This window comes from Pimephales promelas, chromosome 14, assembly GCF_988280905.1.
Source record: "Pimephales promelas chromosome 14, fPimPro1.hap1.1, whole genome shotgun sequence".
NCBI lineage: Eukaryota > Metazoa > Chordata > Actinopteri > Cypriniformes > Leuciscidae > Pimephales > Pimephales promelas.
The window spans coordinates 23996044-24013814 of NC_142782.1; the positions used below are offsets into that span (position 1 = coordinate 23996044).

The window sequence follows — 17771 nt, forward strand, 5'->3', positions numbered from 1 at the left end:
AAATAGCCTAATGAAAAATGGAGAGCTCTGCTGAAATGTAATGACGCAGACTGGCTTGAGTGGGCCTGTCTTTCAGCGGTTTCACACCAGCCTGCTCTTTCTTTTACACAGATGTAAGAATAGCATATAAGCAATACAAATGAAAATATATGGAACCGTGTCCAGTTGTGCTGTGGGAAACTTTTCTTTGGGCTTGTAGACACATCTGAAAGCCTTATATAATTTCTTACGTGTGCTGCCTTTGCGAGATTTCAATATTTAAGAGTTAACTTCACTCATTGTTGTTGCTTTGCCTGAGAACATAAGATATAAAGTGCCTGTTTTCAAAGTAAATAAGATTTAGACCCTCAAATGGGGTTCATGTGGATTTTTTTCCTTTGCTGTGAATGTGTCTGACAGTGAAAGTATTCTCTATATAATGTAGAGTAGGAAAAATGTGGTGAAATTAAATTAAAGTGGAGATTGCTAGCATACAAAATAGTTGTTGACTCTAGCATGAAATGAAACTCCCCGCTTGTGCCCTTGCATGTTGTCCCATTTCAATAAAAATATCTCTTCGTTTTTTTTGGTAATATTTTATGATGGTGAGTTTCAATGGGTGCAGTCAACAGCACATATTTGACAGGGATGTTTTTCTTAGTAGAGGACACAGTGGTTTAACAATGATGTGTACACCTTGGGTTCATGTAAATCTAGATTTTCCTGTGCTGTGTTTTGCCAGTATCCTACTTTTGATCTGTTTATAGATATTAGTGGTGCTTGCTAAGACAAGCACCATTATTGTTACTGTTCATACTTGAGGTTAGAAGTTAATTTAAGTGTGTAATTTGTCCCACACTGTTTGAGCTACAGGCATAAACAATACCTCAAACTTTGTGGCTTGAATAGGAGAGACCTGATATTACTTTTTTAGACTTATTAGCTGAAAGGATGTATGATAAACTGGGCAATAAATTCCCATAAACTAACACTGAAGTAGGTACTAGTATGACATCTCTAATATGACATCAGAATCCAAACTTTACTTTTTAGCACACCTGCCAATAATGATTGAATTGACATTTCTAACATTTCTACATTTCTAACATGAATAATTCTATATATTGCAGATTTGTTTTTTAATAATATTTTTTAAATCAAAAGTTTGAGGTCCGTATGATATCTTTTTGTAAATAAGGGTGCAATAAATTGATTAAATGTGACAGTAAAAAAATTTATTTTAAATAAATACTGCCATTTTGAGCTATCTATTCGTTCTATCTATCACGGTTTTAACAAAAAGCAGCACAACTGTTTTCAATATTGATAATAATGAGTACCAAATCAAAGCATTTTTGAATGATTTCTGAAGGATCATGTGACGCTGAATACTGGAGTAATGATGCTGAAAATGTAGCTTTTCGATCACAGGAATTAATTACATTTTAAAATATGTTAAAACATAAAACGTTTTTTTTATTTTATTTTTTATATTATTTTTAAAAAAATATATATATATTTAGGCCTATATATTTTTATATACTATATATACTGTTTTTATTTAAATGGCTAATTGGAATGAATTCCAATTGGAATGAATAACTGGCAACGGAGATTTATTTCCCTATTCTATGATTGCTGATTGTATCTATTACAGTAAGTAACACCTAGCAACCATCCAGAATACCCTAGCAAGTATTAAGCAAAACCTAGAGCATCATATGAGCCACTTGGCAACTCTTTTGCATTCTTAGAAAAGAGCTTTGCACTAGAAAATCTTAGAAAATCTATAATTGTGGTATATTCCTGTGAAGTTCAACAGTAATCATGACACTCTCTTTCTCTCTCTGTAGTGAATGCTGTATTATCAGTGATGGAGGGCTCTCAGCTGCTCTACTCCATACAGCCACACCCAGCTCTCACTCCCATCATGCACCTGCTCCCACCAAACATTCTAGTATCTGGACATGACCGCATCCCTGGCGTCATGTTCTCCACGGACACAGGCACAGGTAGGCTTACCCACAATGCCCCCTCTCTGTTTATCATCGGAACGAGATAAAGAGAAAAGGCATTAATGTGTTAGATGTTCACTGCAGTTGTAAAACAATCAAATGGCATTTGATGACTGCTCATCTGTAATGAGAGAATGTGTTGCCATGGAGACAGCAGAAGGAACTCACGAAAGAGCGCTCCCCGTTTCTCAGGACATTCCCTTGATTAGCTTTACAATAGCTTCATGCCAAACCAGGTCATAAATGTGATTCTGAAGCCGAAGTATTTGAGCCTTTTCACAAGTTTTCCGACTCACAGCACTGTGCTCATGAGTCATGACTCATCTCTTTTTGGATTTTTGTTCTGAGCTGCTTTCAGGGGTGGCTAAAGACAGACTTTATAAACGGAAGTAATGAATCGTGGTGGGTTTCACAGAGGAGAAGGGATTGGAAGTTGAGCAAAAATGTCGCTCTAATCCTCTAGTACTTCAAATACCTCACAGGGAGCGTGACCCACGACCGCAGTTTAGATCCGCAGAGGGACGCAGGAAATTAGAGAATTAGTCCACAGTGATATCTCTCTCTCTCTCTCTCTCTCACCCTCATTATAACCGATGAACAGATGTAGAAATGGGATTCCTCTGGAGCAGGTTTCTCTTTGAACTGCATCTGAAATGTTTGAGTGCTATATTCTGCATCCTCCTGGGCCTCCACACAGACTGAAAGAAGAGAAAGAGAGATGTTTTCCCCCTGACTGTTAATGCGGTTAATAAGACATGATTCGAAGCAGTTCATTCCAAGATCCAAAAGCAATATATTCCATCTGATAATGATTCTTATACATTTTTCTTGAGTGGGTGTTATAAAAGCCACTTTTCACGAGCCGCCTCTTGATTTTGTCGCTTTAATTGTATCTAAGTGAAAAAAACACCTTAAATTTTCCATTAGTCTCAGCACATCATTGATCATAAAACGGTTTTGTGACACACCCACCAGTTTTGTGTAATTCAGTGTGAAATTTTGTACTTCATCTACTACTTTCTAATTGAAACTACTTTTTTCGTCTTTTTGTTTAAATATTCTATATGACATTTTACCACCTAATATTACTTGAAAGACTTCATTAATTTGTCACACTTCAGGACTATTTAATTGTGCTTCAGAAAATAAAGAAATAAAGATAATAGAGAAAATTTTAATCTTGAATTTTACACATTTATTATCTACCTCATTAAATATGTATTGTTCAAGCTGCAAAAAACATCAATAGAATGATTGAGAATGCAAAAGTGTGAAGTTGTGAAATACATTGTATTTATGGAAAGGTTAGCATTACTTAAATTCTCAGGTGGTATTTGAAGTCAATTAATTTAGGTCTTAGGATTAAACTCTTGCAGTACCCATAACTTTAAAAACAATAGAAAAACAATTGCAACCATGAGATGTTTAAGAGGCACATTGAATTTCCTCCATTCTCCTAAGAGACCTTCTGTATGTAGCGCATCTCTCTTCCTCTGCAGTGGTGGAGTGTTTGTTGTGTGCTGTAATGTACAGACGATGCTGCACTTGTTTGGCTGTCAGGCCTCAGTGCTGCTGTACAGATAAGGCTGGTTTGGTGTGTGTGTGTGTTAGTGGTTGAGCGTAGAGTGATTGTGTAGTGTGTTTGAGGTAACAGACTGTGTGTACAGTAAATGTCTGAGTGTGTCGGAGCTCTCCGGGCTTGGCTTTGATAGTGGCAGACTTGTGTGTGTGTGTGTGTTAAAGCTAAACAGTGATAGACTGTGTTTGTGTATGGCTGAGTGATCCGTGAAAGTGAAACTCTCCTGGTTGTGACTCATTCAAACCAGTGGGCCTGCTGTCTGCTGCCACAGCAACCTGTGTATTTTACATACACACACACACCGTATGATAACATTTTGTGATAAACAGACCCAAATGTAGGTGGTTGTTCACTAAAGATCTTGTTATCGGTCCGAGCTCTGCTTGGTGAGAAATCATAAAAAATAAGGAGAAATATATAAATGAAAAAATATCCAGCAATTTCAAATTCTTATGACTCATTCCTTATCCTTCAAATTCTTATGACTCAACTCGAGAGTCAATTGAAAATGTTAAAAACTAATATTTTTCGGTCTGTTTCTCACACAAAGCAGTTGAATGGCTTTAGAAGACTTGTTCTTTGATTAATTTTGATTTACTTTTATATTGAAAAAAAAGTGTTAGTTTGAGACTCACTATTTTTGAATTAAATTAATTTATATACTCATATATATATATATATATATATATATATATATATAAAGTTAATTTAATTCAAAAATAGCAGTGTCTCATAAAATTAGGGATGGACAATGATTAATCGCGATTAATCGCATCCAAAATAAAAGTTTGTGTTTACATAATATATGTTTGTGTAGTGTGTATAATTAATTTGTATATATAAATACCCACACATGCATGTATATATTTAAGAAATGTGTGCATGTATATATTTTATATATATTTATTCACAATTAATATTATATATAAAAAAAATATTTGATATATTAATAACACATTTTTCTTAAATATATACATGCATGTGTGGATATTTATATATATACAAATTAATTATACACACTACATACACATATATTATGTAAACACAAACTTTTATTTTGGATGCGATTAATCGTGATTAATCGTTGCCCATCCCTACATAAAATGTTATTAAAAATTCTTCCTAAATTCTCTTTAAAAATCATTGAGCTTTGAAATGAATCCTCATGTATCGTGTAAACATTTAAGTCCAATACTTCTAAGAAGAATCTGATTTATAGACAGCCTTCATTGAGGAACGCAGATCAATTATAGAAAGCACAGTGGGGTAATGGTGTATAACAAATGTTTATCTTTAAATTAAATATGGAGGGTGATTCTCTTAACCTGTCTACATGAAGGGTTTATTTTATTGCATTCCTATTTTTCAGCATATTTCTCTGAAACGTCTAAATAAAACATCAAGGAGGAGTTTTTTCAAAGAGCAGGTTATCTTTGCCGTATTTTGAGCGTGTTTGGATGTGCCAATGCAGACCAGCAAATCACGACAATCACAAGCGCCTGATGTAACCATTTTCATACCACTCAAATGATTTTTGAATCGATTATAGAGTTGCTTAGACCCCTGTGGGTACTTGAGCTAGATTTTTGTTTTTACCAAAAAAAAAGAAATGGCTTGGATATGCTGGAGAATTTCTCAATAGACAATGAAACGCTTCTCACCGAGACCCCCACTGAGAGCAGAAATGGGGCCAGCCAAAGAGATCTCAGCTGGAGGAAATGTGTCTGTGATGCTGCAGCCAGACACATACTCCAAATGACAAATTATCATTGGTCCTAATTCTTTTTTTTAATTAGAAGAGGAATTTGGGCCACATGGTCGGGAGCTCCATTACGTTGGCCTACACCATGGATTTTTCTCTACTTCTGGAACACGTTGATCTCTCTTGTGCATTGCTCAGTAGTTTGTTATTCCATGCATTTGTTCTGTTTTTTTTTTTATTCATATTTGAATTGATTGCCATGAGTAAGAGGATCTTGGCATCCTGAATGTGGTGATAAATTAATTTTTTATGTCTAATTGATTCCTTTGTTGCTGCAATGTTGTAAAAAAAAGAATAGCTATTAAATATAAAGGAAAATAATAAAATGGCTGGATGGAATTGGCTATGCATGCAGGAAATTAGTACAATGCTAATGTTAAATTCACTCCATCTCTTTTGCGGCAGATGCACTGCGGAAGCCTCGTCTGTTGAAAAGCTTCTCATGTGTGTTGGAGGGCCTACGTGTGGCACTTTTCCCCTCCGTGGAGGTCTTCGAATCTGACCTGCTCCAGCTGCTCAACAGAGACTGCCAGAATACAGTAAGCTATGACTCCAACCAAACGTTTAGGCAATTCAATAATGTATATTCAGTAAGTATATATTTTTTTTTTACAGAAGTTATGATTTGACTTCGTCTAAAAGGGCTCATATCATGTGAATACAATCTTTAAAATATTGTTTTTGTGTTTTAAGGTACACATGTTCTAAGTAAAGGTTCATTAAATCCTATTTCTAACCTTAAAATAATGTTGCACAAACTGTTGTAATCAGATTGAAGTTGGGAATGTTGTAAATCAAGCATAACATAAAAGTTTCCTTTTGTCATTGTAGAACTTCCCTTTTTGCACACATTTTCATCACCCCAAATTATTTATTTATTCCAGAATCAAAAGTTTCCATTAATAGGAGGGTTAACAACAACAATCGCATCCAGGCATCGGCCAGCTTCGACGTTTGGCCCAGATTATCTTTTAATGTGATGCATTTGTACTATGTCTGTGTGTGTGTGTGTGTGTGTGTACACACACATATACGTATATATATATATACTGTGTATAAATATAGATGTAGTATAAATGCATCTATATGCGAAATAATTAATTTTAAATGATTATAAAGATATACTGTTCTTGCCGAGTTTTGTGTAAGTTTAGAGACGTGCTCCAGAAAAAAAAGTTCACAGAGACGGAGAGGTAGAAAGCACACCCTGTTTATTTTCTTTATTTTATAAAAGCACATTTTTTTGTTTCATTTGTAAGTGGACACATAAAAAAGTGACATTTATCAGTTTATTTTTTCATATTTCTTAAGTCTGTATGATTATAAATGACAGAGTATTTTAAGTCTATTTTTCTGCTATATAAAAATAAATCCAGCAAAACATGCCGGCGCACAACCTAAAAAGTCCTCGGGCATTGGTACCGTATCACTTCCAACATCAAGTCCACCATTCTCCTGTTATCGAAGCTCTCTCGCAACAAAAATGTGTGCTACACACACAGTTTAAATGCATGGTTGATGGCCAGAGTCTAGCCCCTGGCAGCATCGCGGGGAAAAAGCAACGCACTGGAACTTTTGCTCAACTATAGTCTATTTTGCATGCTGAAATAAATAACCAAAATTATAATGAACTTTGTAGAGCATTGTCTTCAGTGCTTCAGTAAATGCACAGGTGGTCTGAAGTTGAACACAGTCTGAATAAAGTAGTCTGCAATGGAAATCATTGTAGATTTCATTGGCACTGGTTTTGTATTAGAATGTAGACCGTTCTACAGACGACGTGTGTTCCAGATTTCTGTGATTAGAGTTGTATTGTCTCTCTCTGATCAGCCTCACATATACATTATAAATCCACCAAAATTCTCGACAGTCACAAACACCATCTGCTCCTGTTTTTCCATAATAAAGATCTAAATAATCAAAGTTAGTGCAAAGCTCAAAAACTTCAGATGATAAAGATTTTTAAGTTTGGTGGGTTGATGCAGCCTAGTTGTTAAATTGATCAAAAGCGATATGTAAGACTTTGTATACACATTTATAATAATAATATTAAATTATTATGATGATAACAGTAAGAAATGTTTCTTGAACACCAAATCTTAGAATGATTTTTGGACGATCATGTGAGACTGAATACTGGAGTAACAGCTGCTGAATATACAGCACGTTTTTAGAAACCTGCATGTTTTTTTTTCTTTTGTGGAGCACGTAAGGTTCTGCATTAGAGTGACATTTATATCATTATTCACCGAAAGTCTCGTAATAGAGATGGTATTTACCTCTGAAATAGATTTATTGCACACCGACATGTTGTTTATCACTTGATGCTTTGTGTCACACTTAAATAAGACATGATATAAGTCACCTTGGAAGGAAAGTGTCAGCAAATGAGCACAAATTAGTAATTAGTTTGATTTGGAGCCGTGGTCCATGACCTCTCCATGAGCACCTCGAGTGAGAAGCTTTATTATGGAAATTTCTTCTCCCCTCTCTTCAATTCTTCCAGGGACAATTTTGATTGCGGGAGGGAGCAGTGCAGTTTTTATAAGATGGTCTGTATTCCAGTGTGGTTGTGTTTCAGGCTGTGTCTATCTGTAAAGGCTGTCTGCAATCGTGTGTGTGTGTGTGTGTGAGCTTCTGTATGGAGCCTGGACCCCGGTAACCATGTTTGACAGATGCACTCATGCGTTTGCAATTATTTACACACTGCAGACACACCGCTTTGGTCATCCCTTAAACTGAGAGAGAGAGAGAGAGAGAGAGTAGAGGGACAAGAGGGGTAAAATTGAAGTAGTGGAAATGGATAACAATGTAATTTTTGACAGCTTGTGACAAACCTTTTGTTTCTCATCTTTTCATGGTAGTGCTTCTCTGTTTGTATATGGTGTGAGGCAGAAAAACTTTCAGTGTTTTTTAATCAGGTGTCCCAAACACTGCTTTAGAAACCTAGATAGACATATGCACCTACAGTAGTTTACACAAGAGCCTGTTTTAATTGTGCTCAGCTTGTGTCACTTTCCCTGCATTGTCAGCAGAATGTCAGATGAACTATTTTAGCCGAGCTAAAATCAGCTCCTAGGACATCACTTGTTGTCATGTTAAAGTAAGACTCTTTTTGTTATTCTTTGTGTATTTATGGCAACATAACAGAGCTTGGAATTTCTTTTAGTAGTTTTACAAACGTTCTAGGTTGTGTTTCTTTAAATCCTTAATCTCAGGTACTGTATTAAACTTCTGCTATTAATTCACCCTGAACCGCTTACAGTATAGACTCCTACGATTCTATCTATCTATTAACTTTATGCTTAAATTTAAAGATTAAATTAAGAATGAAACTCTCCTGTTGAACTACACAGTTGCTGAATTTTCAGCATTCACAATCTTTACCTAGGCAAAAATGTTAACTCTATTCTTTTGCTGCTTATAAACACTGGTATTTACTTCCTTATTAATTATATAAACATTTCTACAAACAAATAAATAAAAATCAGTGTCGATTACAGTGTTTGCTAATACTAAAAATGTCATCATCTAGTATTAAAATATCTACAATTTTTTTTAATTTTTATGAAGTACTGTGTGTTTCTGATTTGAATTCCTTTGTCAATGAAATACAAACAATGACAGAGCATGATATGTGTGGGATTTCATTAGAGAGATCCATTTCAGAGATATGTGGGATTTCATTAAGGTAATTTCTAATCTTAGATCAATGTCCTCATCGCAGGTCAAGGGTTTTCATGCTCAACAAATGTGATGAAAGACAGGTGACCTCCAGCTCAAAGATTTACTGTACAGCAGAGGATCTTTTGCAGGGTCAGAGGTGATTAGATGAATCCATCATCTGTGATTGGCAAACAGCTTTGAATAAAAAAGGCACTTTCTTTATTGTGTTAACAAGAAAGATGGAGACAATGGTGACAGAAAACAAAAATCAAAATAAATAGTATGAGAGAATGGATGAGGGAATATTCATCAAAATCTGTGGGCACTCATCGCCTGACGTCACTTCTCTGCAGCTCTGAGGTGATAATTCACATGTGATAGCAGTTGACAGCAGGCTCTAATTGGCCCTTGTGTGGGCGGTTGACCTTTAGATAGTGTGACTCAATGCATTGTCATTAGGATATTGTTGACGCTGTGAACACATCTCTCATTCTTTGAAAGATGTATGAAACCCCCAAACAGAGGTGTGTATATCTTGGCAGGTGAAAGAAAAAGGAGGGGATTGTTGTTTTTGATACAACTGGATTGATACTCAGAGTGTGAATGCAGAGTTGCATCTTAAATATCAATACACTATTAAAATCACATATTATATCTGTTCATATTTATAAAACTAATAAATGTATATGTAATTAATAAATAAAACAAAAATTAAATGGGCGCTTGAGGCAGTGGGACAGACAAACTCACTCCAGCCCACCGCCTCAAGTGCCCATGAAGGCAGACTGCTTAGTCATGCATGATGGCATTGCAGATTCCCCACAGCAACAGTGCATGTACGTTCCAAGCGCGTTCCTCCTCATTTACGTGTTTTGACGCCAATGTAACAAGTTTGTTTTTCTGGGAAGTAGGAGGCGGGACCTGGCGAATATTTCACTACTTTAATCTTATAAAATAAACAAACACCAAACGAAAGTAAAAAAATACTCATGTGATACACACACATAAAACATAACGTAAATGTCCAGTCCTGGTCCTCTCTCATCCTTCACTGTCACCGAGCAGAAGGATAAGGCAGAAGGATCTTCCTTTTATGCTTCCGTAGCTCTTCTGTAAGAGATACAAGACCGGTGTGGCGCGCATGAATGGACAGAAACACGAAATTATGCCTAAATGCCAGTTTTAAATGAAGTCTTAAAGGATGAGTTCACTTTTAAAAAAAACTTTTGCTGATAATTTACTCACTCCTATGTCATCCAAGATGTCCATGTCTTTCTTTCTTCAGTCGAAAAGAAATAGTTTTTTGATGAAAACATTCCAGGATTTTTCTCCATATAATGGACTTCATTGGGAACCAAACGGTTCAAGATCCAAATGAGAGTTTCAGCGCAGCTTCAAAGGGCTTTAAATGATACCAGACGATGAATAAGGGTCTTATCTAACGGAACAATCGTTAAATAAGAATAAATATGTTTAAGTTTTATAAGCACAAATGCTCAATGCCAAACAAAATGCACATGCACATTGTTTATGATAAAACTTGGATCCAAGAAAAATCCTCATTGTTAAGTCCTGTCCTTGTCCTGCTCTTCATCCTTCTCATAATTTTCCTTGACCTCATCTCATCCTTGACCTTATCCTTCTGCTCATCCATATCTTTGCCCTCATCTTCGTCTTTATCCTTATCCTGATTGAGAACACTGCTTGCTAGCAGCTGCATAAAATAAGCCTTGGCCCAAAGCTTGACTCAATTATTGCTATTTTTGCTCACTGTTTGGCAAAGCCTGGTGAATCTTGGATGTTTGTCTAGATCTTTATTTTCAGATCTGCCTCAAAAAACCTCATACAACCTATGTTAATTCAAATCGTACATAAAAAATATAAGCACTGAAGAACCATATGAACTTAGTCACAGTAGAGGGAGCTGCATACACGCCATTGATCTGACAGTTTTGACTGTGAGTTTTGTCCAAGGATTGGATTCTAGGTAATGTGAAATATCTAACAGTTTTCCCCATATTACAATTTTCAATAATTCCTTCATACAGTCTTGCAAGATTTTATCTTTTTAATTGTAATTCGGGTTCATTTCATAAAGAGTGTTGATTAAACTTTGATTTAGCTTATAGATTAGTGGTTCTCAAACTTTTTACACCATGTACCACCACAGAAAATATTTGTCTCTCCAAGTACCACCATAATGACCAATATGAAAATAGTAGGCCTAGTCTAACTATTCAGCTACAGTAATGCACAGCTCAAAAATGAGGCTGTATAATTTCTAATACGAATATTTATTATTGTCTGCCAGTTTAAACATTGTAAAAACACAGTTTGAACATTAACCCTGCACTGTTCTGCTTACATACAGGTAAATAAAAAGCTTAAATAATGACCAAATTCAAATGTATGGCACCTAAAAGTGAAATAAAAACTGTAGCCTACTGCACTTAAAAAAAAATAATTAAAAAAAAAGTGATTCCTATGTGTACCACTAGTGGTACGCATACCACACTTTGAGAACCACTGGACTAGATGTTTTGAAAATACTTCCTTTTTTTTTACATTAAGAGCTGCACACAGTTATTTAATTAGATATGAGCGACATGCAAAGACGGTCTAAAAGAACACAATATGACTAAATTGAATCTAACTATCTAAAGTGCAGTGCTCAATAAATGGCTACACTGGTCTCAGATTTAATCGTTGCTGATGTTTGATTACTGTTTTCAATGTTCGGAGAATAAAATGTGAAAAGTTATCATAGTGCTTTTCCATTTATGAATTTTCAATTTAGGACATTACTTTGTACATTGCTGTCCCAATTAAACATTTTCTGAAACTCCTTCTCCTCTCAATTATTGACCTTTTATATGAATTTAAAGAGCCCCTCCATGTTGAGGGAAGTTGGCGGCAGCTGAATCTACCAGTCTAGCATTTACTGGTTTATCCATTTCTGAGTATCTGTGTAACTTTTTGGTGCGTTTGACTGGCTAGGTAAAAAAGATTGTCTGTCGGCGGTTTGAGCTATTTTGTCACATTGGTGCAGAACATTTTTGTGCTTGGCATCTGCGTTTGTATATTTTTTGTACATCTGTACATTTGTGTCTTTTGTTGATGTACTGCTTAGCAGAGGGCAATGATTAGCATCATCAGTGAGAGGTGTTTGTCAGCTGCAACAATTGAAAGCTGTGTGTGTGTGTGTGAGAGAGAGAGCGAGAAAGAGGCTGAGTGGGCGGATGTGGATAACATGCTAATGATACTGCTGTTACACTTCCTGCCTCACAGTTTGAGCCAGCACACTCTCTCAGTGTGGGCACACACACACACACACTCACAATCTCTTTTAAAGCCTGAGCTATGGTATATAACTGCATTCATTCGGCTCTTTCTGAAGGCGTGCTGAGATGCTCATAAGCATCATGAGGAACATACAGTTTGTGATAAAACCTCTTTTCAAACACTACTAAACTTTAAGATGTGCACTGAAATCACAAAACCTGATCTGAGCACTTAACTAAACAGTCACTAATCATTTAATAACATGGTTAAAGTGAACTATGAAATCCAAATGTACAATTCCCTATTCTGACTGTCAGACTTCATACTTTTGCTCAATTTCAGTTCACTTCTGTACTCAGTCTGAGACCTATCTCTCACTTTTCCTCTGGCCTGAAAACAGCCGACCAGCCAACGAACAGAGGACGGGCTGAGAGCCGTGGAGAATATTCCCGGCATTTGCAAACTGAAGTCAGAACAAGAAGACTGTTAAACATATTGAATGGAGGTGATGTTTAAGTTGGAGAGAGAGGTGATTGTGTTATGTGATTGGCTTTATGGGTAACCAATGATTTTATACTTCAGACAACACAATTTGAAAAACTTTTCAATTATGCCATTACCAGACTCTGTCTATGATGCAAAGTGAAGTAGCAGAGTTTGGTCTTACCAGGCTAAATCTTCTCCTCTCTCTATATCTCTTCACTAGTAACGTGTTTTTCAGTGCAAGGGTAAAACTTTTAGTGGAAATCATTATTTGCACCTTTAAGGGTTAATGGTAATTGTTTTTTTGGGTTATTTGAGCATTTACACATTTTGTCACTGTTTATACCCTGAATAATTGCCTCTTTATTCCCGGCTCTTTCACAAGTCATTTGTCAATAAATCCCAATACATTTTATTGTACATTTTATGAAATCCATTAAAAGTCTATTATGCGGGAAGAGCTGCAGTGCAGATTCAAATTAATATAAGGAAGCTCTTCTTTGTTCTCTGACTTACCCTTGACTCTGAGTTCTTTCGACCGCATTGCCATTTTGGAGAAGTCAATAGCTTAGTGAGACCCTTTTATGATTTTCAAAGAACTGAGGACTTGCTGACCAAAGAATTCTTTTCTGTCAGAGTTATATAAATTGTTCATGCTCCCTTTCAACTCCATAAGTATAGTTTGCTTCCACAATTTTGCAATGAGTATTGATTAAAGAAACTAATGGCTGCATCATTATGTGATGTGTTTTTGACATGTTTATAAGTTTACACATAAAATGTTATTTTTTTAAAAAATAATTTTTTATTCTTTAAATGATCTAAATACAGAATACTTTTTATTTATTTATTTACATACGCATAGCAAATCCTTTTAATCTAAAAGACCTTTTAATCTTGCGATAACAAAAAAAATGTTGTTAATAAGGCATTAACGACATTAATAATAATGTCAGGCTGACAGCCCTACAAATAATACTAGAACAGGAAGGGCAACAGACTACGTTTACATGCAACCAAATAAACTGTTAGTAACCGGATTGACAGTTCATGTACACACCTTAATTGATCCGATAGAGCTCGATCTGAATGGAAATTCGTTCGGATTGAAGGTGTGTTTGAAAACCGAAACTGAAAAGACTGCGCATGTGCAATGACGCATAAATGCCGTAATGATGCATGATGACGCGTGGAACAAGCTATTCTTCTTCCTGTTGAATAAAATGTTATAAATAAGTGTCCCGTCATCCTAAAATTCTCCTTTCACTCCGCGTCAATCGGAATGAATTCAATCCGATTGAAACAAAAGTTGTGCATGTAAACATAGCCACTTAATGCAACAGACTGAACAAGGAGTGCTGGAGAAGGAACAACTTAACTAGTGAACATAATAAAGGATGATGAATTACATACAGCTGACACATATTAACTAATAATGACAATATTATTCATAAATCATTTGTCATATTAAGACAAATGAGTGGTGGGAATCTGAATTTGTTTTTGAAAGAAAGTCCATGAACAAAACTAAACATAATGATGACACATACTTTTCTGTTCTTGATAACAAAGGACAAAGGTCTTCTTATTGCGTCTAATGTTGGGGGTCCTAAAAATTACAATTTTTTCCAGGGCCCTGTGAATCTAAGTGACAACAACCATGTAAATACTTAAATTAATAATAATAATAATTTAATTGGTTTATAATTGCATTCTTTTAAAAACACATTTTTTGTTTGGTGTTTAATTTTGCGTTAACAGAGTCACTCCTCAATGGATGAAACTGAAACCTCTTCCCTCGATCATCAGCCTACTGGTATTAAATAAATGCTGACACTCCACAGTCATGCCCCCTCCTCCCCAAAATAACAGACACTCTATTCATTTAATCTGCTCACTACAGAGAAATAACCTTCAGAAACCAATTTTATTTTTCAGAGAAAAAAAAAAGTCTTCAATTCTTGAGTCTGAATGGGACGATGACCCTCACCCCTGTAGAGCTTGTCTTTTCTTGCTGCTATTATTCCTGTATTTGGTTTAAATGACCTTCCCAATCACTCGCCTGAACCAGACTATTCAACACACAAAAGGATCTTTAAAATCAAATTGCTGGCCCACATTTAATCTTCTATACTTCTTGTTAATGGAGTTGTTTGTGCTTTTGTTCATATTGGTGACAGTTAATTGTAAGTATTGTCAAAGTGAAAGGGATACTTGCGAAAGTCCTACTTTTGTTATTTAAATGACCTTTGAAAAAAAAAAAAAAAACTATCGAAAGTGAGGTGAAATAAGAGAACAGTCTGTTGTCATTTTACGGGATGACATTGTGATCCAACCCACACATGAGTTAAATAAGTTATATTCTTTTAGAAAGCATTGACGTCTTTCATGAAGATTCAAACGCAACTGTTTCTATTTTTAAGTCTTCTGTTCTGATTTCACCATCAAAAACATCAAAGGCATTTTGGTTTGAGGCAGAATTTGCTGCTTGTGAGGCCAATGGGAGCATATATATTCCCTGCAAACTAAAATACCCTCCAAAAAAACAAGAAATTAATACAGAACTTTGAGTGAGGGGACTTAACCAGCTCTCTTTTTTTTGCGTGCGAACTTGATCTGCCAAAGAGAGATGCCTTTGTGTGACATATATATAAACAGATGCAAAAAAAAAAAAAACACAGCCATTATGGGTTTTTTTCTTGTACTTTTGCACTAAGTCTTAGTATAAACTTTTGCTCCCTCCATACAAACCTCTCATCTATTGTGCTTTTTGTTCAATTCTCAGTAATATTCCTCTGTCCTTGTTGCTGGCCTTGTTTGTTAAAGGGCCTGTTTTCGTGGACGTTGGGCTAGATGATGCGTGACCCGCAGAGTCCAGAAATTTCACAGATGAGAAACAGAGGCCAATGAAAGAGGATAAACTTTGTCATTACTGTGAGATACACTGTGCTGCATTCATCACTCAGAAAAGATTCTCCTCCCTCCCTCGCTTTCCTTCTCCTTCAGTCTCTCTCACACTCAGCCACACATTTTTGCTCTATGAAGCTGGAAATGGGGTATGATTTAACTTCAGGCCATTTCATTGTTCCCTTTAAGCTTCTTAGCTCTAAAATATTCATATTTTGGGCACAGGAAGCAAAATCTGTGACAGCATAGAGAGCAGACAAAAAAAGAGAGTGAGAAGAAAAAAAAGGACAAGAGTATGAAACAGAAATAAGATATTTCTGTTGCCGATGTGTTAAGATAAGGTACAGACAGGCTCGTTTCCCATGCTTATCTTATTCGCTGTCTATTTTCTGTCCATCCACCGTGTCTTTTTAGAAGTAGTAGTTAAAATTTAAAATACTGTCGTTATTTTCTCACCCTCATGTCTTTCCAAACTTATGTGGCACACTTTTTTCTTCTTTTGTCAAACTTTCTATATAATGGGAGTGAATGAGAATTGGACTTTTCAAGCTTTATTATGACAGAAAAGTATCATTAAAGTGATCGAAAGTGTCATTGAAGGTACTAAATTTTGACTTCCAAAAAATACTATTGAAGTCAATGTATGCTGTCTACTGTCTGATTACCAACATTCTTTAAAATATTTTGTGTTTAATAGAAGAAACAAACTCAGAGCTTTGTAACAACTTGAGGGTGAGTAAATTACAACAGAATGCATTGTCAAGCTGTTTAAGCTACTCTTAAAATCTGTAACGCAGTACACTCTATGCCTGTTTGTGTTGTTTAAAGTAGAGAGTGTTGTTAGGTTCAGCGTCAAAGCATATTGGACTAATTATATATCATTATATTGTTATCGACTTGTTGCAGTGAGCAGTGTGTATGCTGCTTCTGACACACATTTGTATCATTCCCTAGGGAGTAAATTGGCATTGATATACATGCACACTTGTACACAAAGCTCATTTGATAGGAGTTTAAGCCATGGTGACATATACTTGTCTCATCACTGTGTGGTTAGTGGCTCAGTTTCTTGCTTGTTGTTGCTGCTAATTTGGTTTTAATGGAAAGTAGTGACACAGATAACAAAGTGATGAAAAACACCCTAATCAGAAGTCATGGATAAAGAGAGAAGTAAACCTACTGAAGGCATGTGTTGCAGCTTTGAGATCTGGAGAATGTGAAGTCTGTACTTTTTAAAATTTATTTCATTAACCCTAAAACCGTATTCTGGACAAATGTGGGCAAAATAGTTTTGATTTATTTTTAAAAAAATACTTCCCTTGATCTAAGCGGAACAAGACTTGGCTACTTTTCCTAATTTTGCCTCCTGAACACAATTTTTTTTTTGACCCAATTCTACAATGTTAAGTGGGTGAAAAAAAACTCCTTAATCTTGTATATGGGTCAAAAATGTATGTTATTTTATTTGTCTTCCTGCCCAGGGACAGCAGATGTAAACTAGCTATTAGCTAATTCTGGTGCAATTACTTTTAATTGTGCATTGTCCCTGTAAAAATAAACAATAAAAATGAAAAAAAAATAAAAAATAAAAAATGAAATGGGCACCCATAGAAATGAATTGGAAAAACTGTCATTTTGAGCATTTTAAAATAAGTCAAAATAAGACACCGGGTGACAGCAAAGTCACTTCATCTTTAGGTTTTAGCTCTAAGAACTTATTGGAATGATGTTTTAATGTAGCTAAAAAAAATAAAAAAATAAATAAAACAAGATTCGAAATAATTTACATAGAAAATATGGTACTTTTTGAAGAAAATAAATTCAAAAATACCCCCAAAATAAAAAGTAAATAAATGGATAGACAAAACTTTATTGAAGACAGTGATATAACATTTATAATAAATAAAAATTAGGATCACACCTGAGTCCTCTGCCCACATTTGTCCACAATTACAGAATTAAGGGCTATGAAGTGAATACTGTTTGAGGGCTACATAACCATTTTGTTTATTATTTAACATTTTTTGAATATTTACTATTTACATTATGATTAAAATAAACACTATTGTTTGAACGTTTAAGGGTCAGTATATTTTAT

At 35.3% G+C, this 17771-nt stretch overlaps 1 protein-coding gene across 2 annotated transcripts in view; it reads left to right on the forward strand.

Moving 5' to 3' along the window:
* nphp4 (nephronophthisis 4) overlaps positions 1-17771 on the forward strand; it is a 226587-nt gene that overhangs the window by 35589 nt on the left and 173227 nt on the right. For both annotated transcript variants that reach the window (XM_039658098.2, XM_039658100.2), the window contains 2 exons: positions 1833-1991; positions 5741-5874. In XM_039658098.2, coding sequence (XP_039514032.2) covers positions 1833-1991; positions 5741-5874 — 293 coding nt within the window. The remainder of the gene's footprint in view (positions 1-1832; positions 1992-5740; positions 5875-17771) is intronic.